The sequence below is a fragment of the Primulina huaijiensis genome, chromosome 6 (assembly GCF_012295235.1).
Source record: "Primulina huaijiensis isolate GDHJ02 chromosome 6, ASM1229523v2, whole genome shotgun sequence".
Lineage (NCBI taxonomy): Eukaryota > Viridiplantae > Streptophyta > Magnoliopsida > Lamiales > Gesneriaceae > Primulina > Primulina huaijiensis.
In genome coordinates, this window is record NC_133311.1 from 19,351,618 (window position 1) to 19,375,777 (window position 24,160).

A 24,160-nucleotide genomic window follows, 5' to 3' on the forward strand; every position below is an offset into this window, starting at 1 on the left:
CATGTACCTTTTTAAATCAAGTCGCTAGCGTGAACAATTTTATATATTTTATTAGAACCATGCATTTACATTTTAAAATTAGAATACTACAGCAAAGTAATAATAATAATAATAATAATAATAATAATAATAATAATAATAATAATAATAATAACCTCTAGATTTTGTTTCTGGGAAGTTAATCTATGATTTTTTTTAAAAATAATAAAAACCTAGTTTGATGTTTAAGCGGATTAAATAAGATTTTTTAAAAATAACTTGGAGAGAAAATAGTCTTTTATTCATATATAGATAACTGTTAGATTCGTGAGATAAGATGATGATTGATGTATAATATAAACGTTAGATGAAAACGAAATAAAAATGTGTGTCAATTAATATATCATGTTTCACGTAAGACTAATGAATGCATATTATCCCTACATTATTTGATCACAAACTTGCTGTATAAATAGGCCGGCTATCTTTTGGTCACTAATTAGTTGGTTCCCCCACCTTCTCAATCAATGTAGCCAAATTATTCTTGGCGACAATTGGATTGGAAACTTCATATTCCGCCGAAAATACGCATCTTAGTGGGTGTATTCAATTTAGAATTGTGACGACTTTTAATAATTTTTTCAAATGTTAGACTTTTATAGATTTGATAGATTTTTATTGATTTTTATTGATTCTCACATATTTATAAACAGATTTATGTGGATTCATGTTGACTTTTTTGCAAGATTTTTATAGACTTTTGTGAAATTTTTTTTATAGAATTTTATAAATTTTGTACTTAATTATCACATATTATTTTTTATTAATTTATTTGAATCAATAATTAATTGACATGTATAACATATTCAGTTTGAAATAGTTTTACAATATTTATATTAATAAATAAATATACTTATTTAAAAGTTAAATCATTTAATCCTTACATGTGTATATATGTGGATTTGTATGCATGTTTGTAAATTTTTTTAAAATACATCAATTGATTAATCTGTAATTTTGTTTTTGAATTGATAATATACAGGTGAAAATAATATTATTTAGCATTGTGTGGATATAATTTTGCATAAAAATATCATAGTTTATATATTAATTGAAAATACTAAATTTTTTTTAAAAATCATAGTTTTTGTGAGGCTATTCAATTATTAAGAATTAAACGATATTTTTTAGATCATATTTTATTATTATTGAATATTACATTAATTTGTATAAATCATAAATTAAAAATTACAAAATCAATTCTAGAATTCAAAATTTTCCTATGATATTAAAATAAAAAATTATTAAATGAACAATCAGCCAAAAAATGAAAAATTTGAAAAGGAAAGACGAAAATATATATAGAGATACACTTCGAAAATTTGAGAGAATGATAGAGATAGATGAGAGGAGATGAGAGGAGAGGAGATAAGAAGAGAGTAGGTGTGAAGCGACATAGAGAAATAAATAGCTTGTGTATGAGTTAGAAGTTTTAAAAATCCATCCAAATCTTTGGGTTGAATCAAATACAATTTTTGACAATTTACGGTTGTACTTTAAGCTTTAATGTTTGTATGTTAATGAATTTATTAAAAGTCTGTTGAAAATTTAAATACCTATAGAGTTTTATAGAGTTTTTAAAAGTCAATTTTGAATACCACTTGACTTTTTAAAACTCTATGAAAGTCTATTTTGAATACCACTAGACTTTTATGGAATATGTAAAAGTCTTAATTGAATACATCTAGACTTTTAAAATCTACAAAAGTTGTTAAAAATCAATAAATCTCATACATTGAATACATCCCCTAGTTGTGGAATGGATTTCTGCCGCAATATCATTAATGTATGTATATTTTCAGATTTCATAGAAGCACTCACAGCCATACAAAACCCTGATTATGACTTTTAAGTCCAGACGGTATTCTGGTCTTAGAAATTCGATATTTAATCGAGTCTACTCTTTTTATATCTATTAATCAAGAAGGTCAGCTAATAGTGTGGCTCATCCACTAGCTCGCAAAGCCTTGTTACTTGTTTTGGATTTGGAGTAGTTAGATGATGTTTGTCCTCGTTGGTTTGGTATCATTGTATCTCGAAATTTAGTGAATTATTGAAATTTATGCTTTCTACGTACTCAAAAAAAAAAAAAAAAAAAAAAAAAANGTGTGCGTCGGACTCATTGGGCTATTACCAACCAAGTCAATTTGTTGATCTCTTAGAATTCTCATGGAAAATAATTAGTGGATTCACACCATTTTATTTTATGTCACTTTTTGAATAAATTTCCATTACCATATGAGGAACTTCAAAGTGTCTAACTTTTCCAATTATGGAGTAGATCTTTAGCCACTATATCCATTCATACTACTGTTTAGAATAATACACTAATTTTGATTTAGAAAAATATTCTATATTTTAAAAAAAAAATGTTTAGTACCTACAATTCAGTAGCGTGGCACATTTAGTAGTTAAATATTACCCCTAACTTTATTATCTTTATTTTTGTATAAACAAATTAATTAATTATCGACTCTTTGTAAGCCACCAACATAGATTTATACATTGCTTGCATTGAATGTGGCGTGCCCTTTTAGATTGTCCCACTTTGAAATGTGTAACGTTTAAAATCTGCAGTCTTGTTATAAAATTCAAGCCACAATTTTCTATCTTGCCAATAAATAAGTCAAATTATGAACAAAATGAAGTAATTATCTCCGAATCTCAACATATCAATAGATGTGGTTAATCATTCACATTCCCTGCATGTATGCCAAAGAAAAATTCATAGTTGAGGTGCTTAAAGTCATATAAATGTATGATGTAGGGCATTAGGGTGTGTGGACTTGGATTCTCTGCTGAGGGATAAACACATCATGTGATGTTATGTAATTTTTACATAAGACCATCAATTATCAATTCAACTTACAATTTTTCAAATTCGTACAACAAAATGAGAGACACGCAAGATCCTCAATTGATAATTTTGTATTAAAAAAATACACGACACCAAATGTGTGCTCAGTGTTTTTAAAACTTAGTCACGGATCTGGTTCAGATCAAACGTATAAACTTTTTTTTATCAGTCAAATTCAATCTAGAACCGATGAACTCATCATGAACCGGTTTAAATCGCGACGGTTGTTAATGTTATACCTTTTATAATACATCACTATTTTATATTGAAAAATAATATGATAATGATTTAACGATTTGTAAAATAAAATATATATTAGATGATAAAAACTGCGACTAATATCACTTTGATATTTGATTGCGTGAAATATGTAATTAGTTAATGGAAGATGACGCAACAAAACTGACATGATTGGAGCTCACCTCTCTTGACTTCGCCACCCGACATTTATTCAATTAACGATAAATTTGATATCGACATATCTTTCGGGATCGATTTTCAAAATGTGAATCACATATATGAAATACGTATGCGAAATTTGTTGAACTCTTTTTAATTATATTTGCACATATAATTTTTTAAAAGAACTGCTGTTTTCCCATAAATAATAATAAAAAAAGAATTGTCACACATATTTTGTCCAGTTTATCTGATTGCCTGTTTGATTTCCTAACATTATTTTTTCTGATAAGCTCGTCACACATAGTTTGTCCAGTTTATCTGATTGACGTGATTTACAAATTATCTTATTAACTCAAAGATTTAATCAGTATGATCGAAAAATAGCGGTTATAACTTACAAGTTCCATCCTCCAAAATAATAATGAGAGGTATTGAACCATGTAACACTAGTCTAGTTTAGTATAGAAAACTAGTTTCGTACCATTTAAGTTGCATATTTGATTATTAATTTGACTTAAAAGTAATTTATTAATAGACATACTGATTTTTTTTTTTTTTTTTTTTTTTTTATTTTTTTTTTTTTTTTTTTTTTTTTTTTTTTTTGTGTATAACAATAAGACTTTTAAAATTTTTTGGGTTTCGTGGCACCCTCTATTCACAATATAGATCCACCTCTGCGCTAGAGCAGTTAAGACCTGATTAAGCATGTTAACAAACAAGTCTTAGGATTTAATAGACTCGTGCCAGATCCTCTATTGTATACCTATATATTATTAATGATATATTTAAATTGCTGCTTTTATTGAATAGTGAATACCTGAATCTATAACTAGTTTATAACATTTTAATATTAAAATAAATTTATTTAGTTTAATATGAAAATATATAATTATATTTTTCATTTTGTTATTAATTGAATATAAATTGATAGATTTTAAATTGTGATAATATTTTTTTTAAATATTAACGATTTATTAAATTTTTTATTTTGTATTGACTAAAATCTTTAAAGCATTTTTTTTAAAATTCAGATTGGACCTGTCGAGTTCACAAGATGAACGAGTCTAAAATGAAGCAGGGTAGCTCCCAGATTTGACAAAATCTACCCCGTTGTGATCCTCTCTTGTAATAATATAAGAATCGTAGAGAATATTATCAATAATTTCTTCTTTTAAAGAAATTATTGAATCTATAGATTATGAAAAATGAATGAAAATAAGAAATGAGTAGTATTTAAAAACAAAATTGAAAATCAAAAGTGAGTAGTGTTTGATAAATAAGTTATTTTAACTCTAAAGAAATTATTAAATATATATATTATGAAAAATAAGAAATGAGTAGTATTTAAAAAAAATTTTAAAAATTGAAAATCAGAAGTGCGTAGTGTTTGATAAATAAGTTATTTAAACACTAAATTTTTATTAAAATCACTTTTGTAGAACCAGAATCAACGTCTCATCAACTTTTAGATTTCAATTTTTTCTCCTTGAAATACAAAATCGATTATTTTAAGTTAAAAGCCAAAACCTTTTTTTAGTGATTATATATACTTCCTTATACTCATAAGATTCAATTTTTGGTATTCCTAGAGGGAAGAAAAAAATAAGGCTATTGAAAAGATATTTTTATTGGTAAACAAACACCAAACGCCAAATTTTTTTAGAAATTGTTCTTACCGTGGACTATAATTATTTTTCTGTACCTTAATGTAAAGATGCCCCCACTTATTTTATATATTTTCTATTTTGATTGAGGTTAAATTTATTTTTATATATTATAGATTTGATATAATTTCAATACTCAAAACAGTCACAAGTAATTTGTCCTCATAGACAGATATATAATTCAGAATATTTATACCAATTTTCAGAAATGGAACTCAGTGCATGTGATAGATTTGCCACCTAAAAATAATCCAAAATTCTGATTATTTTTCATTAATTTTATAACGGTTGTCGGGGCCATCTCTTGTCTCTCAAATTTTATATTTTATAGTTCTTAATTTAATTTTTACGAATTTGATTTATTCCTAAAATTTCAATATGTCAAGTGCCAGCCTAAAAGTTAAATACGAGATAAAAAAAACTGAGAAAAAAATAGGCTTCTTTTGCTAAATTAAAGAAATTTCGAATATCAGCTATATATTAAATGGGAAAGTTCTGTTGGTACTCCAGTGAATTCAGTAGCTATGAAACGCTATGTTTTAACTTTGTGGTGGAGTTAATTCTACTAACATGATCAAGAATTTTGAAATTATGCGTTATTAAAAAATTATAACGGATGATAATGTTGCAATTTCAATTTCTTAAACTGTATAATGACTCAAACAGAAAGATTTGATTGCTCTCATAGAAAAGACAATTATTTATCTTTGTATCCAATAATATGGTTGAAAACTATTTAATATTTGTGTTTGTTGAGTCCGAAATTCATTTTTGCCTCAATATGTATATCAATTTATGAATTTTAGATAAACATTTTGAGGAACAAGAATTAGAACTAGAGACGTTCGATTTTTCATATCAACATTTTCTCAAACTAACCCGACTTAACTTTTTAAAAAATATATGGTAATGGACTTTGTACTAGGTCCGAAGTTGGTTGTTGAGTGGAAAGAGGGGTGTAAAAAGCAAATAAAATGGAATCGATGCTAAAAGTTAGGTAATATTATTTACGACTCCTTTTAATTTTTCTACTATAAATAAAGAACTAAAGAAGCCATTGACGCCATCATATTCATCCACCCATTTATCCCTTCTCCAACTTCTGTTTTCCTACTCACTCGCGCCTGTCTTTGTGGATACATCCTGAATTTAAACTCAGGAAATACTAGTTTCTTGGCCCGTTCGATCTGTTTTTTTTTTCTGCATTTTTGAGCCAGGAAAGGGTAGAAGAAGAAAGAGAGATGGCCCTGCAACCCAAGAACGTTGGAATTCTCGCCATGGAAGTTTACTTTCCTCGTACTTGCATCCAGCAGGTTTGATTTTGTGTTTTCGTTTATCATGGGTGTTGTTTGTTTTTGTTGTACGTGAGTTCAATTGGGAATCAAACGTGCCATGTAGGTACACGTCTGGGAAGAGTTGCGCGTGTGATTGTGTGTCTCTTTTTTTTTTGTTGGCCTCTATTTTTGTGGTCTTTTTCAAGAAATTTTGTGGGATTCAAGAATGACGTTGAATGGGGAAGAAAATCGATAGGATGGACCAGCCTAATGATTTTGATGTTATTAGCCATGAACTTTTGATCCGTTTTCGTCGCATAGTTTTTAACGCCTGTGTTTCCTAGGATTGTGATTTCAGATTCGTTTTTCAGAAATTTTCCTTGGTTTTCTTCCATTCTGTTACTGCAATCCTTGCTTGTTTTGCAATGGAGGAAAACAGATCTCGGTGCCCTTTAATGAATAACGGTGTAATTGCTGCAGGAAGTGCTGGAGGCTCATGATGGAGCAAGCAAGGGTAAATATACAATTGGGCTTGGCCAAGATTGCATGGCATTTTGTACTGATGTTGAAGATGTGATCTCCATGAGGTTTTCAATTCTCCTTCAGTTATATTAAATGTTGGAAAGTTGGGAAAAAGAGGAAATAACGCATATTTTTCTACCTCTGAGTAAGCAGAGGGAGTGGAGAGATTTCCCCAATCTCTTTTTACCGCTTTTGAGAAATTGAATATTTTTATTTTTTTGGGTGAAGGACCCATATAGTTTATTCCTTAATAATTAACATTTTAAAAATTTAATTTATATGTCATAATTAATAGATATTCAGTTGTTGCAAATGTTAACAAATACTAAAGAGAGGGTTGGGGAAAGAGGATTTTAAAAGTATTTTTACCATTATTATTGAGAATCTTGGCAGATTGCATGTAAAGACTACACCGTCTTTTTCTTAAAGCATGATTGACAAGTATGAGAATACTTGGCCAACACAAAAGCAGACATAGTTGTTGAAGTTATGATCGACCAACTCCTGAACATCTTGCCACGTGCAACTAGACTATCGGATGGGAAGTTGGTTGAACTTTTTTGCAAATTCATTGTGAGATGTGCCCTTTGTAATTAAGCAAGAGAATATTCAAAATGTAAAGGCATGTGCTGCTTTTCTGTTTCTTAAAGGTTGTTATGCTGCTATATTTGCTAGAAACTATACAATGAATAACGAATTATATATCTTTTGCGTCATTGTAATTGCATTATTGGAAGGACTGAAACGCTTAATGGGTTTCATGGATGGAAACTGCCACCTTTTGTTGTTTGTGTTTCAAAATTGTTAAGTAGAAATCTGGTGGCAGGTTAATGTGGTTAACTATTTGTGAATTTAGTTGATTACTAGTTGCTTTCTTGGTAACTGTTAGTTAACTTTTTGACATTCAGTTTGACCGCTGTCTCTTCACTCCTTGAGAAGTATGGGGTTGATCCAAAGCAGAATGGTCGTCTGGAAGTTGGAGGTGAGACCGTACTTGATAAGAGCAAATCCATTAAAACCTTCTTGATGCCTATTTTTGAGGTATTGAGGCATGTGGTCTGAGCATTTACCTTAGAGTGTTTAGGGTATTCATCCATGTCTTTGTCCGTTCGAATGAACAGAAATGTGGAAATACTGACATAGAAGGTGTTGATTCGACCAATGCGTGCTATGGAGGAACTGCTGCTTTGTTTAACTGTGTGAATTGGGTGGAAAGTAGTTCGTGGGATGGACGATATGGCCTCGTTGTCTGTACGGACAGTGCGGTATGACAGTTATCATCACATATTTTCCAATTCTAGATTAACATGTAAAATAGGAGGTGACATTTTTGTAAAAACTCATTAAAGTTTATGATAAGGTCGCTATTGTATGGTCATCTCACAAACGTTAGCGTTAAATTAAAACAATAAATGTGTTTGTTTTTCAATATCTTACCAACGATTTATTTGTAACAGGTCTATGCTGAGGGACCAGCTAGACCAACTGGGGGAGCTGCTGCAATTGCCATGCTCATAGGGCCAAATGCACCTATTTCTTTCGAAAGTAAGCTCAGGGCAAGTCACATGGCTCATGCTTATGATTTTTACAAGCCCGATCTTGCCAGTGAATACCCGGTAATCTTCCTCTTAACCTCTAATAACTACTACTTTTGTTAGTTATTTTTACAGTCAATACTGTGCATTGTCTCATTCTATATAGACCCTATGCAAGGTCGTATTTCTACATGGGTCATAATTGTTAAGAACCATTATGACTATTAAACAACCATGTATATACTTCGTGTATTGTATTTGTCCTCACTGTGATTTTTTTCCTACTGTTTATTTGCTAAATCCCTTTTTACCTCCCTTTTTACATTGTGCTAATCATTTTGCAAGTTTACTTTGCGACTGATTAAATTTTCTTGTTCGACGATGACCTTACCTTGGCACCATAAATACTATTTGGCAATAGATTGAATCACAGAACTTTGTTCCTATTAATTTTTCATGCAATTAATGTTATGTTTGTAGGTTGTTGATGGAAAACTTTCTCAGACTTGTTACCTCATGGCGCTCGATTCTTGTTACAAAAGCTTATGCGACAAGTAAGAATTTTTTGTACACTTCCTCCTTAACCTGCTTAAATTTTGTCACCAGGTTCTTAACTGCATATCATGCATATAGGTATGAAAAGCTTGAGGGCAAACAATTTTCAGTTTCTGATGTTGACTACTTTGTATTCCATTCTCCATACAATAAGGTAGTTACATGTAGAAAAAGGGTACTTGACAAGAAATTGTGTTTTTCTTTTCTTATTGAAATTTAGAGCTACCGGATCTAAGTTTTGTTAACATTTTTACTCGAAAAATGCAGCTAGTACAGAAAAGCTTCGCTCGATTGCTATTCAATGATTTTTTAAGGAGTGCCAGGTAATAACTTTCTCTGGCCTTGAACGAGCAGTAATCTGCTTAAAAGGTTTCTGCTTAGTTGTTTTGTCTATTATTGATTTTCAGCTCTATTAACGAGTCTGCGAAGGAAAAACTTGCACCTTTTGCATCGTTAACAAGCGATGAAAGCTATCAAAGCCGTGATCTTGAGAAGGTTTGAATCACTATAGAAATTTCCATTAACAAAATTTCGTTTTCAACCCTAACTTTACTATATCTACAGGCGTCCCAACAAGTTGCAAAACCATTTTATGATTCAAAAGTGCAGCCATCTACCCTAGTACCAAACCAAGTCGGGAACATGTACACTGCATCGATTTATGCTGCATTTGCATCCCTCATTCACAATAAACATAGCACTCTGGTAAAGTACAAACCAATATGCTCATTTAAAATCCTTGTAGCCTCGATAATTTTAGCAAAAGCAAAATTTTGCGATCTTGGAATTGATATTTCCCCCCTAATTTCAGGCTGGACAAAGAGTGATGTTGTTTTCCTATGGGAGTGGTCTCTCATCATCCATGTTTTCTGTCCGTCTTAACGAGGTTCAACTCCCATTTAACTTGTCAAACATTGCATCCGTAATGAATATATCAGAGAAGTTGAAGTCAAGACAGGAGGTAGGCCATTTTTTCCTCGATTCAAAATTTAATCCACCAAACTATATATTTTATGCATTATGGTGCATTTGCCAACATTTGGATTCAATATTTTCTGGTTTTCTGATATATGAATGATTATAAATCCTGCAGTTCCCTCCCGAAAAATTCGTCGAAACTATGAAGGTGATGGAGCATAGGTACGGGGGCAAGGACTTTGTAACGAGCAAGGATTGCAGTGTTCTTGCACCAGGCACATATTATCTCACTGAAGTGGATTCCAAGTACAGACGATTCTACTCCAAGAAAGCTAGTGAGAACGGCACCCTCGCCAATGGCCACTGAAGTCTGAATGGTTCGGTTTCTTGTGTCTACTTATTCTGGCACGTGCAAAAATAACCTTGTTTCATTGTCAAGTACAAGCAAATGATTGAGTTTCTTTTTCTTTTTCCCCTTTTGGCTTATTGGAAATTGATATTCCCTTTTTCAATTTTATTTTAGTTTTTACTTTATTTTTTGTGGGTTTCTTGAATTCCATTTCTATGTTGAATTAGCAGGCAAATAGTTGAAGTGTAGAAGACGTGTTCAAAATGAAAAGAGTAAATAGATTCGTAATTAGCGCAGTCAATCTATTTAAAAATGTTTCAAGAGGAAAAATTTACTAATCGGACAATTCAAAGTTATAAAATATTGAAAGCGTCGTTCTAACAGTTCATCGGCAGAAAGATCTTATTTTGCGGAAAATTGAATATTCAAACGGAATATGCAAAGTTAGAATCGCATAATAATCACATTGATAAGTTAGTAAGTTCAAGAAATCGCTTAGTAAATTGAAAACAGGCGATTCTAACAGAAAGAAGAAGATATATATGATTAAAGATTTATATATCACATCGCCATTTTTATTCATTTTATGTTTGAGAGAACAAAAAAATAAAAATAAAAATTATATTTTTATTGGAATACCTAGAGACTTTTGAAGGTCATTTGCAAATTTTTTTGTTTTTTCTTAAAATGTCACAATTCAACCAAGGATCTATTGGCCTACGGACAAATTATGAGAGAACTCAAGATCCAAGCGGTATTAATCTGTTGGCACGGATGAACACTCCAGAGATCTTGGGTTTGAATCCCACAACCGTGGGTTTAGTTAGAAGAAAATCCCCCACCCTATTATATCAAAAGGAAAAAAAGTCACAACTCAAAAGATCATTTCTCAAACTATCTTTCTCAATTAATGTGTCACTTTTTTTATATAAAAAAATGTTGAGCTTCCTTTAGGTACTCCAGCGTACTATCGGTGCAGGTATTACTTGTACGGGCCATAATCATCCTATTAAAAAATGACACATGTCAAGATCTTGATTCGTACAGACAATGCATATATGGAAAAGATCGAAAATAATTTGTATGGTGTACTTCATTTAATAATACAAGAGCACTTGACATTTTATCAAAATAACTATATGATTTTACTATATTATAATAATATTTTTATTTATAAACTTTTTTCTCCTATCATTACAACTTAAAAAATTAATAAATTTTATTTTAAAAGTTTTATAAAAACTACTCCTTTTTTTATTTTTTAGCGAGGAAATATACACATAGTGTGAACCAAGATTCACTAATATAATATATTTTTAGAAAGATATATTTTATTATAACATTACTAATAATTTTTTATATTTCAATTTGTATGCACAACAAATTATATTTTTCAAAATAATTTACTTACATAAAATTTATAAAATTACATTACATAGTTTTTTTTATATAATATAGCTATACTGGATAATAAACGTTTTGAAGATGGAAACTTTTAAAACACAATTTCCGTGCTTAAATTATTGGCATAATTTTCTAGACAAAAACTTGTGTTAGACGGTCATACGAGTTATATTTTGTGAGATGGATCTCTTATTTGGGTCATCCATGAAAAAATATTATTTTTTATGGTAAGAGTATTACTTTTTATTGTGAATATCGATAGAGTTGACCCATATCACAGATAAAGATTCGTGAGATCGCCTCACAAGAAACCTACTCAATTCTCTATATGTAATGAAACTTACTCAATTCTCTATATGTAATATTTTGCGGAAACCATTAGTCAAGCGATCTTTTAGGATACATGGTCTACGTAAAAGGGTCACCTCCACCTATTTCTATAGTAGTGGAGCGAGTTCAACACCTTAAAAATTGAATCATTCTACACTTACTTTGTACCACTTATTTATTTCTTTCTTGCTTACTTCACACTGAATCACACACACACACATATACTTAGTAAAAATATAATAACACTCGGAAAATATTAGCGGAAGGTTGAAATTTTTATATTTTAACAAATTGTAAATTTCATTTTTTTCTTTGTAGAAATAACGATTCGTCACAAACCTCTTGACTTGATGACATAATGTCTCTCTTTTACGGAAGAGTTGTTCGGTTCAAATATCCATATATATGAAAAAGACAACAGCGATTCCGCTATCTACTGCACAACGTTCACTGGGTCATAACAAACGAGTAACAAAGCAACAAAATATAGGATATTTTATGTTCTTAAAACTCCCAAATTAAATCATACAAAATCATTTGAGACAAAGTTATCCGTCAATGATACAAGGATGATTAGGCATTAGAAGTGAACGATAATCTCAAAAACAAGTTGCCCAATGAGAACTTTTACAGCTAAATTTCTTGTGACATTCGGAGAAAACGATTCAAGCAACCATGCTATATTACTTCAGATGTTAAAATACAAAATGGAACTAAACTTAACCATAGTAGAGATAATCAGATAATCATGATGGCAGAATCTGGGATTCTTTTGTTCTTGTACTCTTTGTTTCTTACAAACCTTGTGCTTCAATGTCAATGCGATGAAAGAAAGGTATATCTAACTCGAACTGGTTAGGGCCGCTGCGTTGTTGATTTGTCACCTTTTATCGACATTCTTTTTTTTTTTTTCTTTTTATATGTAGCTTCATGTGGTTTACATGGAAGATCGGCTTCAAGATGTTAGCTCGGTTGCATCCTCACTGATGCGATCCGGGTGAAATGGACGAGCTGGATAAGGAGCTCCAACGGATCTGTTATCAAGATAATGAAGGAAATAAGAGCAAGGGAGAGTATATCTGTGATGAAGATATATCTCTGTAATATGGCTCCAGCTGTAACCTGCACACAAGGAGATGAACTCGTGAATGGGCACCGGAGGAGAGTCCGGCGTGGCCACTCCGATGCTTAAGTCAGTGAATGACTCAACAAAAGACCAATGTAACCAAGTGATGGTTGTGATATTGGTGTAAGAGTGTAGGCAATAAAATGAATTGTATATGTGAAGATGAAACCTGGTATTTATAGTAGGAGATGTGATGATGACCTCGTTCTGCGTGCTACCTACTAATTATAGTAGGGCGGCTATATTCTGACATGTCAAATCATACACTAGTCACATCCCGCCTGTCTGACTTTGTCAACCACTTGGATTATTGTCAGAGATATGACAATCGCCCACATCCTATTCTGCTAGTGTACTCGAGTGCGGTGCTCATATCGAGGTGGTCCGGTTAGAATGCCTACCGGGGGCTTATATAAGAGCCCAGGCGTCTGGTTGCCCGGGGAGTAGAGCCCGGTCTTGCACCTGCCCGGCTTCACAAGAATCCACCCTGCAGATTGACCCTGATTTGGGAATCCATCTGATATCCCGGGTCATCCGTGACCCGGGCTCTTACAAGGGTATCATCACACATCTCTTAAATAGTCGGGCTAGAGTCATACTCGCTGTCCCGATTAGTCATGCTTGGATTCCCAAAGAGATGATCAATCTGACTTTATTAATGCATCGAGGGCTTCATGTCTCCCAGAGATGGGATGAGGAGCCGGAGTCTCGTGTCTCATGGACTTGAGATAAGATGTCGGGGCCTCGTGTCTCCCGGGCTCGAAATGGTCGAGGTATGGTGCCCCGAGCCAGGGTACGGATCCCTGGACTTAATAGATAACCAGGGTGCGGAGCCCTGGCCTTCATGAATGGTCAAGGTGCGGAGTCCCGAGCCAGGGTACGGATTCCTGGACTTAATAGATAACCAGGGTGCGGAGCCCTGGCCTTCATGAATGGTCGAGGTGCGGAGCCCCGAGCCAGGTTTGAGAACCCTGAGCTTATAAATAACCAAGGTTCGGAGCCTTGGGCCGGGCAACATGTCCCAAGAATTGGGAATGGTCGAGGTGCGGAGCCCCGAGCCAGGTTTGAGAACCCTGAGCTTATAAATATCCAAGGTTCGGAGCCTTGGGCCGGGCAACATGTCCCAAGCATTGGGAATGGTCGAGGTGCGGAGCCCCGAGCCAGGTTTGAGAACCCTGAGCTTATAAATATCCAAGGTTCGGAGCCTTGGGCCGGGCAACATGTCCCAAGACTTGGGAATGGTCGAGGTGCGGAGCCCCGAGCCAGGGTTGAGAACCCTGAGCGTATAAATAACCAAGGTCCGGAGCCTTGGGCCGGGCAACATGTCCTAGCATTCAGGAATGGTCGAGGTGCGGAGCCCCGAGCCAGGTTTGAGAACCCTGGGCTTATAGATAACCAAGGTGCGGAGCCTTAGGCCGGGGAACATGTCCCGGGACTTGGGAGTGGTCGAGGTGTGGAACCCCGAGCCAGGTTTGAGAACCCTGGGCTTATAGATAACCAAGGTGCGGAGCCTTGGGCCGGGGAACATGTCCCGGGACTTGGGAATGGTCGAGGTGCGGAGCCCCGAGCCAGGTTTGAGAACCCTGGGCTTATAGATAACCAAGGTGCGGAGCCTTGGGCCGGGGAACATGTCCCGGGACTTGGGAATGGTCGAGGTGCGGAGCCCCGAGCCAGGTTTGAGAACCCTGGGCTTTTTGTTGATCGAGGTGTGGTTCCCCGAGCCAGGGTATAGTGCCTTCGATCTTAGACAATATGCCGGGGCCTGATACCTCTCGGACTTTAAATAATGTGCCGGGGCCTTATATCTCCCGGACTTTGAATATACGGTGCCGGGGTCTCAAATCTCCCGGGCTTAAGATAATGTGCCGGGGCCTCGTGCCTCCCGGACTTTAAAAGATTTTTGCTTCTCCTGCTATATTAGTTTTATTAAAAACCAAATCACTAACCTGGAAATACTGAATCTGAATTCATTTCCGATAGAGTGAAACTTCTCTGGTTGAGCTAAATTAGGTGACTAATATAACTGTATGCTACTGAGTACATAGCAAATGCTCTTCATGCCAATCCGGGATAGCTGCTGAGCTTTGAGCCCATATGAAATCTACATATAAGATCTGAGTGCCGAGCTGGTCGGACTTGTATGTTTGCCAAGCAGAGTTGGGCTTATTTTTGAATGGAAACCATATCTACGTCTTGAGCTCAAATTCCCACAGACGGCGCCAATGATGCGATCCGGGTGAAATGGACGAGCTGGGTAAGGAGCTCCAACGGATCTGCTATCAAGATAATGAAGGAAATAAGAGCAAGGGAGAGTATATCTGTGATGAAGATATATCTCTGTAATATGGCTCCAGCTGTAACCTGCACACAAGGAGATGAACTCGTGAATGGGCGCCGGAGGGGAGTCCGGCGTGGCCACTCCGATGCTTAAGTCAGTGAATGACTCAACAAAAAACCAATGTAACCAAGTGATTGTTGTGATATTGGTGTAAGAGTGTAGGCAATAAAATGAATTGTAAATGTGAAGATGAAACCTGGTATTTATAGTAGGAGATGTGATGATGACCTCGTTCTGCGTGCTACCTACTAATTATAGTAGGGCGGCTACATTCTGACAAGTCAAATCATACACTAGTCACATCCCGCCTGTCTGACTTTGTCAACCACTTGGATTATTGTCAGAGATAGGACAATCGCCCACATCCTATTCTGCTAGTGTACTCGAGTGCGGTGCTCATATCGAGGTGGTCCGGTTAGAATGCCTACCGGGGGCTTATATAAGAGCCCAGGCGTCTGGTTGCCCGGGGAGTAGAGCCCGGGCTTGCACCTGCCCGGCTTCACAAGAATCCATCCTGCAGATTGACCTTGATTTGAGAATCCATCTGATATCCCGGGTCATCCATGACCCGGGCTCTTACAAGGGTATCACTCACATTTCTCCATGCTGCACAGTGTCCTTGGCAGGTAGAATGCTTCCGAGTATACATCAAGATTGGTGGAATCGGGGACGAAAGTTGATATTTTTTTTAATAAAAAATATTTGATCAGTTGAGTGGGGCTTTTGCTCTGTTACTCAAGTTTTAATATCTGATTACAGTGCTTCATCGGCCAAAGAGTCGTTGATATATAGTTATGGCAGAAGTTTCAATGGATTTGCCGCAAAACTTACAAAAGACGAGGCAGAAAGCATATCAAGTGAGACAATAATTTTCAAAGCAGCAAACATGAGAAAATCTATATATATATATGTAGTTTTTGCAGAAAGTGACATGAAAAATGGATGCAGAAATGAAAGAAGTAATTTCTGTAATTCCGAACCGAATATTAAAACTACACTCCACAAGGTCTTGGGATTTCATGGGATTCAGCCAGGGAAAACTTGGAGCTGCTCAAGAGGGAGAGGTCATTGTTGGACTACTCGACACAGGTAAACCAACGGATATGTTAATTTATTAACCTTTCTCCTTAATGAGTTTGCACGCTACTTCAACGGCAGTAGCTTCTTCAGATAAAAGTACGTGAAATTTCACTAGTACTGAAAATCCTATATGTACCTGCTTATGTCTTGTATCTACAAATTTTAGGAGCCTGGCCGGAGCATCCTAGCTTCAATGACACAGGATATGGCTCTCCACCAGCTAAATGGAAGGGTACATGCCAGACCAAAAATTTCACCTGCAACAAGTATGCACCCAAGATTGTAACTACTTAAAAATTAGATATCATAAATCCGTAGGATTTACTTCACTCTTTGTCGCAGCAAGCTGATTGGGGCACGATACTACAACAGTGACAACTCATACTATGAAACAGATATCCCATCTCCAAGAGATTCTGAAGGGCATGGTACTCATACATCATCAACAGTTGCTGGTGTGTACTTACCAGAAACGAGCTTTTTCGGCTTAGCGGAGGGTGTAGCACGCGGAGGAGTGCCTTATTCAAGAATTGCGGTGTACAAAGTTTGCTGGGCGAATGGATGCGGAACAGCAGACATACTCAAAGCATTTGATGATGCCATTGCAGATGGAGTAGATATCATAGCGGTTTCTTTGGGAGGGGGCCCCGAAGATTACTTTGAGGACCCTATCGCCATCGGAGCTTTCCACGCCATGAAGAATGGGATTTTGGTCTCTAATTCAGCCGGAAATGATGGCCCTGACCCTGTTAGTATTTCAAACTATGCTCCTTGGACACTGACAGTTGCTGCTAGCACAATTGATAGAAGATTTGTCTCTAACTTAGCACTTGGAAATGGTGAAATCTTGACGGTAAGTAGGAATTTTCCGTTCGTGGATCCTCACTCATCGATAAGTATTTGCAGTTGGATCATTTTTTGGCTAATTTCATCTAAAAAATGAAGGGGATCTCTATTAACACCTACGATTTGAATGGAACAACCTATCCTTTAATCTGGGGAGGAGATGCGGTGAACTATACTGCTGGTTCTAGTCCCGATTCTGCAAGATATTGCTTCGAAGATGCCATGAATGCTGACATGTTGGCTGGGAAATTAGTATTCTGTGAAGCTCATCAAGACGGTTCCACAATTCTTTTAGCCAATGGAGTTGGAACCATTATGTCCGATGAATTGATCATTAATCCAACTTATGCATTCAGTTATCAGTTACCAGCTACATTGATCAGTCCCCAAGATGGCAGAAAGGTTCTCGATTACATAAGATCAACCCAGTAAGCGATTCTTTCTCCAGAATTGCTTCTAAAGGCTCCTTAAGTAAATTTCACTAATTCGTGCATACTTTTTAGTCATCCTGTGGCGACCATTTTGGTTGGTGAGACTTGGAAAGATGCTATGGCTCCATTGGTAGTTTCATTTTCTTCAAGAGGGCCGAATCCTACTTCCCCATATATTCTCAAGGTTATTGATTGACTACTTGTATGTTCCAGCCAGTTGTATCTTTCTGAGAATTTTTTCTTGCCTTTTTCCATGATAAAATAGCCTGATATTACTGCCCCCGGTGTGGATATTCTTGCTGGTGTTTGAGAGATATTACCCTGGATATGTTGGAAGTCTTTAAACACGAGCAAAACGCAGCAACTTGAATCACGAGCAAATCACAGCAACAATAAGATCAAGTCGAGGCAAGGAAGATCCTTTCTCCGCAAGACGAAATTGCCCGTATTAAAGTGCTATACGTTGCAAGCAATCGTCCCCAAGATACAACGACTTCAAACAAGAGAATGCAGCACTACAAACTCTTGAACACAGGGAACAACAAAATATGTAGAGCTTTTAAGTATTTTTTCGAAATTGATGCAGCAATATGAGAGGATGAGATGAAGCAAAAAATTCAGCAACTTTGGACAATGGTTGGAGGGATTATTTATAGATGATCATCGGATGTGTGGAGGAGACACGTTTCTCCAGACCGGATGCTTCGAAGAGACACAATTCTAGTCAAGGGATACATTGGTTGGGCCAAAAACAGATGCCATCTAAGCCAAGGGACGCGCATGCTTTCAGAATCAGCGCTGCGCGCGCAGCCGCGCAACAACACGCGCGGCCGCGCGCAGCGTTCTGCCTTCCTGAGCAGCGCGCACAGCAAGGCGCGCGCCCGCGCGAGAAGCTGCACGGCCGTGCGCCCTGTTCTGGGCGATGGCTCCTACGTGCAGCAATAGGCGCGCATCCGCGCGGGATGTGGCGCTTATTAGTGTCACCATCGAACCATCGGTTTTGACATTCTCAGAAATTGGGGAGACACAGTCGTTCACTGTTAAGGTCACTGGACCTACCATTTCACAGCAGCCGATTATGTCAGGAGCAATTACTTGGAGTGATGGAACTCATGCCGTAAGAACACCTCTTGTAGTTTATAATTATATTCCGGGTGCCCCTTATAGCCTCTACTCGGATGAGTCTTCAGTGCTTGAAAAGAAACCAAAGTTGAAGCGTTCACCAGCATATCCAAGAACTGGGAACTTCCGGAACCATATGTCGCATCAGTAATTTTATGGTTGAAGCCCCATTAGTGAGGGAGATCAATTCTAGTTTATATGTTCCTCTAGCTGGTTAACAGTCGTCAGCAGCATAATGTGTTTTTACTTGAAGTCTCATCTTTGCAAAGGCAAAGTGTCAACTAAGGCACCGGAGTGTCCTGACAGCAACCTGAAATTTTATACAAAACTACTAAAATAAAAGTGGTGTTAAGTTCGATTGACTCTTCTGGAATTGTCCTGAGGATTCCAATAATTCATGCTTTAAATAGATAGAATCTGTATCTTTCGTATGTAAAGCAAAACTTGTGTTCCTTCAGAACAATGAGGTTTTACTGCAGTTCACTTTCCATGAATGTAACTAATACTCCCCTGAACAATTTTTCTTGTGACAAGGATTATTAATGGCTAATAGACTAATAGTTGTGGTGGCCATTTAAAAAACCAAATATAAACAAAATTGCCTGAAATCATTCAAGGAATTTCATTCTTGATTGGAATTCTTGAAAAGATAATCATGATTTCAACTGTAAACAAAAGTCTGCCTCCAATTCCAAGAAGACTAACGTTTCTCGACACAGCCTATCCCCACAGCATGAAAGCCATGAATTCATGGGTGTCCTGTTTTCGTTTAGGCAGGTTACAGATTACACCGGACTTCGTGAAATAATGCCGCAATGTTATCATATTTGATCCAACCGACCGATAATTTTCAGTCACTTGGATGCACTGTGCAGCATATCATTCTTCAACATTCACTTTAAAGGTTTATAGCTTAATATTTCCGATTTCAATAATAATGTCAGATATCAGCTACCTCGGTCACAATGGCGTAAAGTCCTTGGTTCCAAATGAGTTACAAAACTGTCATGTACTTGTAAGCCACTGCAATAATCAAGTCGTTTTCCCAGAATTGAATCCAACTGCAACTCGTTTACAACCATTTTCACCGTCAATAAGTCACTTGACAGCTACAAAATTCAATGAAGGTAAAACAAGTTCTCTGGTTTAGAATGAGTAACAGGCTTCTAAATTTGCAACCGAAATGAAAAAGATAAGTAACTGACTCCTTATAATCAAATACACCAATACTTTAAGAGACCATTTATTCAGAAATCCAATCAATACAATAAAACATAAGACAAGACTCGTTCATCAACATCAAAACAGAAAATTGTGGTCATAAAATGTATCAGACCACACAAAGAGACCAATAACAATTATAATATCGTCGGGGCACAGATTCTCAATTCAGGCTACAGGGGTCTTTCGATTTGGGGAGAACACATGCTGAATGAGGGATTCCTTGATAGACATGAGTTCAGGAAATTCTTGTTTCAGCTTGGAGGCATCAAGCTCGTTGTTACTCCTTGGGGCGACAATCACCTTAGCCTGCTCCTCAAGGGTGAAGTTCTTCCAAGAGAAGTCAGGATCGATATAATCCCGATACATTTCTAGGATCTCGTTATGGCTGACCACTCCAGGATTAGTGAAGTTCCAGATCCCAGTGAGATTTCTCTTTGCCATCTCAATGGAAATGGGAAGCAGTTCGTCCAAGATTGTCATGGAGTTTGGGATGTTCACAACCTTCTCATACCGAGTGATCTTCGTTATAAAATTACGTGGGTTAGAGAGATCAGATGATATGGGCATCCTAACTCGTAGTGTACAAACATTGTCGTAGTTCTTTAGCAAATCCTCAACCTGAAGAAACAACAAAAATCAGGAGGCATAATTATGCATATCATATATTAAATTTTCTCGCAACGTTTAACTCTATTAAAGTATATTATTAATGTAAAATATACCACATAACCATGAAATTACAAGAACCTTTTGAATTTGGCGGTTACATTATGTTAAGTTCATCAAAGGGGAGGAAGAGGTAAAAATTGAAAATAGAAGTTAAATTTATTATCAATTTATTATTATCTTTTTTCAATTCGAGCAATACAAATCATAAGCCTTAAGCACCCACCTCAAAACATTCTAATGCATCCCCATATATTTGTTCTTGACGCACTTAGAGAAAATAATTCAAGCACCTATAAGACCATAACTAAGCATGTGTTTTCTTAAAGAAACCACAATAGCAGCCTCAGACCTCAATCATGGTTTCTGATTAAGATGAAAAGGATAGGACTAGAAGCTATACAACATTGAGATAAATAACCATCTGCAGAATATTCATCCAAAATCAAAGACAATTCTTTGCCAAATAAAATCAAATCATGCAACCAGCATTGGTAGCTAACTTCTTCTCTTGATTTTAAGTAAAGGAATCAACATCGTTAATCAGAATGTCAGTGTTGAACACACTAAGTATCAACTACAACACACTTTTCGTGGGACTCAATCCCCTGGGTTCACAATGCTAAATTTCCACAACCGCACACTTTTAATGCTGGGCAATGCCTCATCCGTGATAGAATCTTCATCTCAAAGAAAAACACTGAATTTACAATACCTTTGTATCTTCTAAAAACAATCTTTTTCTTCCAATATTACATGATAATTGATATGTAATATAGATGCAGAACCAAGAAAAATATTATTCTAAGCCAAATTATTTTAAACAACCACTATTAGGATAAACGTCCAAGATCTCGAGTAAAAAATACAGAATTTGTTACCTTATTTTAGATAATATACACCAATTTCTTAAACTAAAATAAGACACTTAAATGGACGAATCCAGCAATACAAGCATCTACTAGATTCGAATCAAAACTCAGCAAAACAATAACAATAAATTACACTAGCAGCCGGCATCAAGTCACCATAAAAAAATCCACCGGTTAGACCACATAACAATATAAACGAACAAAGATCCGCCTTTGAGATCAAGAAATCTTGAATATGCAACGAATTCATATATACATGACAAAATCAAAGAAAACCCACCATTGCTTTGGTCTTGGAGTAGAAGGATCCGATAAAGTTGGGCTTGTCCTCCTCCTTGAACCCGATACCGGACCCGAGCGGGTGCGCCTCATCATACTCGAAAATGCAACCGGTGGCATAATTAATGAGCACCAGATTGTTCTCTCTGCATACATCAGCCAGCGTCAGCGTCCCGGCAACGTTCGTACGGATAGTCTCCACCTTATGGGACTCGCACCAGTCGACGTTGGGCCTGCCAGTGACACCAGCGGCGTTAAACACGTGTGTGGGTCGGACGGAGGCGATGTCGGACTGGAGTGAGGCCCTGTTCTCCAGCCTGCCCGACCCGTAGGTGTACTGTATGCTCTGAGCTTCACATAGCTTCCCAAGCAGGCCACCGATCCAACCGGAGCGCCCGTAGATCAGGAAGTTGAGAGGCTGAGCTGATGAGCCATTTGCAGTGGCGCCCATTGCGGAAAATAATGTGTGTGTCGCCTCTGTGAAAACCGATTGTGTGGAGTATTCCTAATAAATTATGCAATATAAACAGTGAAATGAATGTGGGGAAATAAATACATATGAATGCTATCTGTCTTTTTTTTTTTTTTAATTCCATAAATAGATATTAGTGTTACTACACAAAATTCGAATCGAGATTGTTTGTAATAATTAAGTCTCAAATCGAATCATTTGAAATTTTGATATCAGAACATACATATATAAGTATGTAGTTGATAGGGATTCACTCATGTTTTTTGTAATAATAATAATTTTTAAATTTCTAGAATATAGTAAATAGTATTTTTAATATTTAGCTTGGCTAATTCCATTGGTTTGACTATTTTAAGAATTTTGATTTACTTAATTTGATTGTTTTAATTATTATTTTATTAAGTTGTTAGGGAAAGTTGTGCAAAATTGTTATTTGTTGAGAAATGTTATTAATAAATAGATTGTGGAAAAGTATAAAACATTTGTTATTTTTAAGGGTGAAATGTAATTGGCATGACTGAGAATGGAATTGAAATCATACAATTCGCATTACAACTGATTTCAACTAAAATTTATTTTCAGTGCGAGTCAAGAAATCAAATTAATTAATTTTTATTTGATAAGTATGTTATATATTATTATGAATATTTAAATTTGAAAAAAAGATACCTTATTACCTTTTTGTCCATAAATTATTAGCAATAATTATTCTTAATAATAATAATAATAATAATAATAATAATAATAATAATAATAAATTAAAGATATTCATTGTTAGTGCGTTGGTGCTGACATGCGAGTTGAGGGTTTTAGTCGGATATTATTAAATAAACTTCATAATTTTAATTTGTGTGTCAGTGAAAAAGATTGAAAATATGTTAATTTATATTTTAATCGATTATTAATTTTACACAAAAACTCTTATGAGACAGTCTCACAGATCAATTTCGTTGGTCGAATATCTTATTTAGGTCATTCATGAAAAAGTATTATTTTTTATGCTAAGAGTATTATTTTTTATTGTGAATATCGGTAGGGTTGACCCGTTTTACAAATAAAAATTTGTGAGACTGTATCACATGAGACTTAATCTTATTTTTATGCACCCAAAGAATATCCTGTGTAATAGTTTAATAATAGGCACGCACGTAAAATAGGAAATGTGGCCAGCTCGATTGAATAAATTTAAATAATCCTGTGTTGGTCTTTGTTGTTGCATTTTTTGGTTTTCTTTATAATGATAATTGGAGCACGCTTATTGAATGTATATATTATTTTGCATAATTTTAAAATATTTATTTTCTAAAATATTTTAATAGCATATATTAAATTTAGTCAATGCAGGGATAGTTTTTGGGACATGGTTTTTTATATTGTTTTCAATTTTCCATTTAAAAAACCCTCAAATAAGGGCTATATTAGTAATTACAAAACAGATCTTCAACAAAAATTAGTTATTATAGTCGTCGCTTATTTATTAACTAGTAACTCTCTCGTGCGATACATGAAGTATTAAAATTAATAAATATGAATATTTAAATAATTAATTAATATTATCGATATAATGAATACGTTTAAATATTATAAAAAAAAATTAATATCATTTGAGATTATATTCAAATAAAGATAATAATCTTGTCATCAAATTAAATTATTTATCATTTCATTTGATATATTGATAGAATGGAACTGTTACTAATAAAAAAAACCTGAAATAATATTAAAAAAATCATACATTGTTTGTCTGTGAAAATTTTAAAGATTAAATAAATATTTTTAAAAAATTTAAAAATTTCATTTATTAGATGAAAATTTTAATTATTTTTTGAACATTTTGAAAAATATTTATGCTAAA

The 24,160-nt window shown here is 35.1% G+C and overlaps 3 protein-coding genes across 3 annotated transcripts; 2 read left to right on the top strand and 1 right to left on the bottom strand.

Moving 5' to 3' along the window:
• The first annotated feature begins 6,017 nt into the window (after window positions 1-6,017).
• Window positions 6,018-10,305, top strand: LOC140977991 (hydroxymethylglutaryl-CoA synthase-like). The gene is made up of 12 exons (XM_073442699.1): window positions 6,018-6,275; window positions 6,717-6,823; window positions 7,667-7,799; window positions 7,880-8,023; window positions 8,216-8,374; window positions 8,774-8,847; window positions 8,927-9,002; window positions 9,116-9,171; window positions 9,256-9,343; window positions 9,413-9,553; window positions 9,660-9,809; window positions 9,942-10,305. Exons 1-12 carry the CDS (start codon window positions 6,204-6,206, stop codon window positions 10,131-10,133), a joined length of 1,392 nt encoding a protein of 463 aa, XP_073298800.1. The 5' UTR covers window positions 6,018-6,203; the 3' UTR covers window positions 10,134-10,305.
• Window positions 10,306-15,502: 5,197 nt separating this feature from the next.
• Window positions 15,503-19,270, top strand: LOC140979163 (cucumisin-like). The gene is made up of 10 exons (XM_073444501.1): window positions 15,503-15,512; window positions 16,024-16,170; window positions 16,262-16,402; window positions 16,560-16,659; window positions 16,736-17,246; window positions 17,339-17,667; window positions 17,743-17,854; window positions 17,936-17,974; window positions 18,327-18,409; window positions 18,610-19,270. Exons 1-10 carry the CDS (start codon window positions 15,503-15,505, stop codon window positions 18,941-18,943), a joined length of 1,806 nt encoding a protein of 601 aa, XP_073300602.1. The 3' UTR covers window positions 18,944-19,270.
• A 736-nt stretch (window positions 19,271-20,006) lies between these two features.
• Window positions 20,007-22,361, bottom strand: LOC140977994 (bifunctional dTDP-4-dehydrorhamnose 3,5-epimerase/dTDP-4-dehydrorhamnose reductase). The gene is made up of 2 exons (XM_073442703.1): window positions 21,835-22,361; window positions 20,007-20,634 (listed from the first exon to the last, which is right to left on the bottom strand). Exons 1-2 carry the CDS (start codon window positions 22,282-22,284, stop codon window positions 20,182-20,184), a joined length of 903 nt encoding a protein of 300 aa, XP_073298804.1. The 5' UTR covers window positions 22,285-22,361; the 3' UTR covers window positions 20,007-20,181.
• Window positions 22,362-24,160: the final 1,799 nt, after the last annotated feature.

Excerpts from the sequence above, each read along its gene's own strand:
- LOC140979163 (XM_073444501.1), top strand. Across the intron at positions 17,975-18,326 it reads GTGTGGATATTCTTGCTGGT|ATGATCATCGGATGTGTGGA; the intron begins GTTTGAGAGATA and ends GATTATTTATAG. Across the intron at positions 18,410-18,609 it reads TCTAGTCAAGGGATACATTG|CAATAGGCGCGCATCCGCGC; the intron begins GTTGGGCCAAAA and ends TCCTACGTGCAG.
- LOC140977991 (XM_073442699.1), top strand. The coding sequence starts at position 6,204 with ATGGCCCTGCAACCCAAGAACGTTGGAATTCTCGCCATGGAAGTTTAC. Across the intron at positions 8,375-8,773 it reads ATCTTGCCAGTGAATACCCG|GTTGTTGATGGAAAACTTTC; the intron begins GTAATCTTCCTC and ends TTATGTTTGTAG. Across the intron at positions 9,003-9,115 it reads TCCATTCTCCATACAATAAG|CTAGTACAGAAAAGCTTCGC; the intron begins GTAGTTACATGT and ends CGAAAAATGCAG.
- LOC140977994 (XM_073442703.1), bottom strand. The coding sequence starts at position 22,284 with ATGGGCGCCACTGCAAATGGCTCATCAGCTCAGCCTCTCAACTTCCTG. Across the intron at positions 20,635-21,834 it reads ACTCCAAGACCAAAGCAATG|GTTGAGGATTTGCTAAAGAA; the intron begins GTGGGTTTTCTT and ends TTGTTTCTTCAG.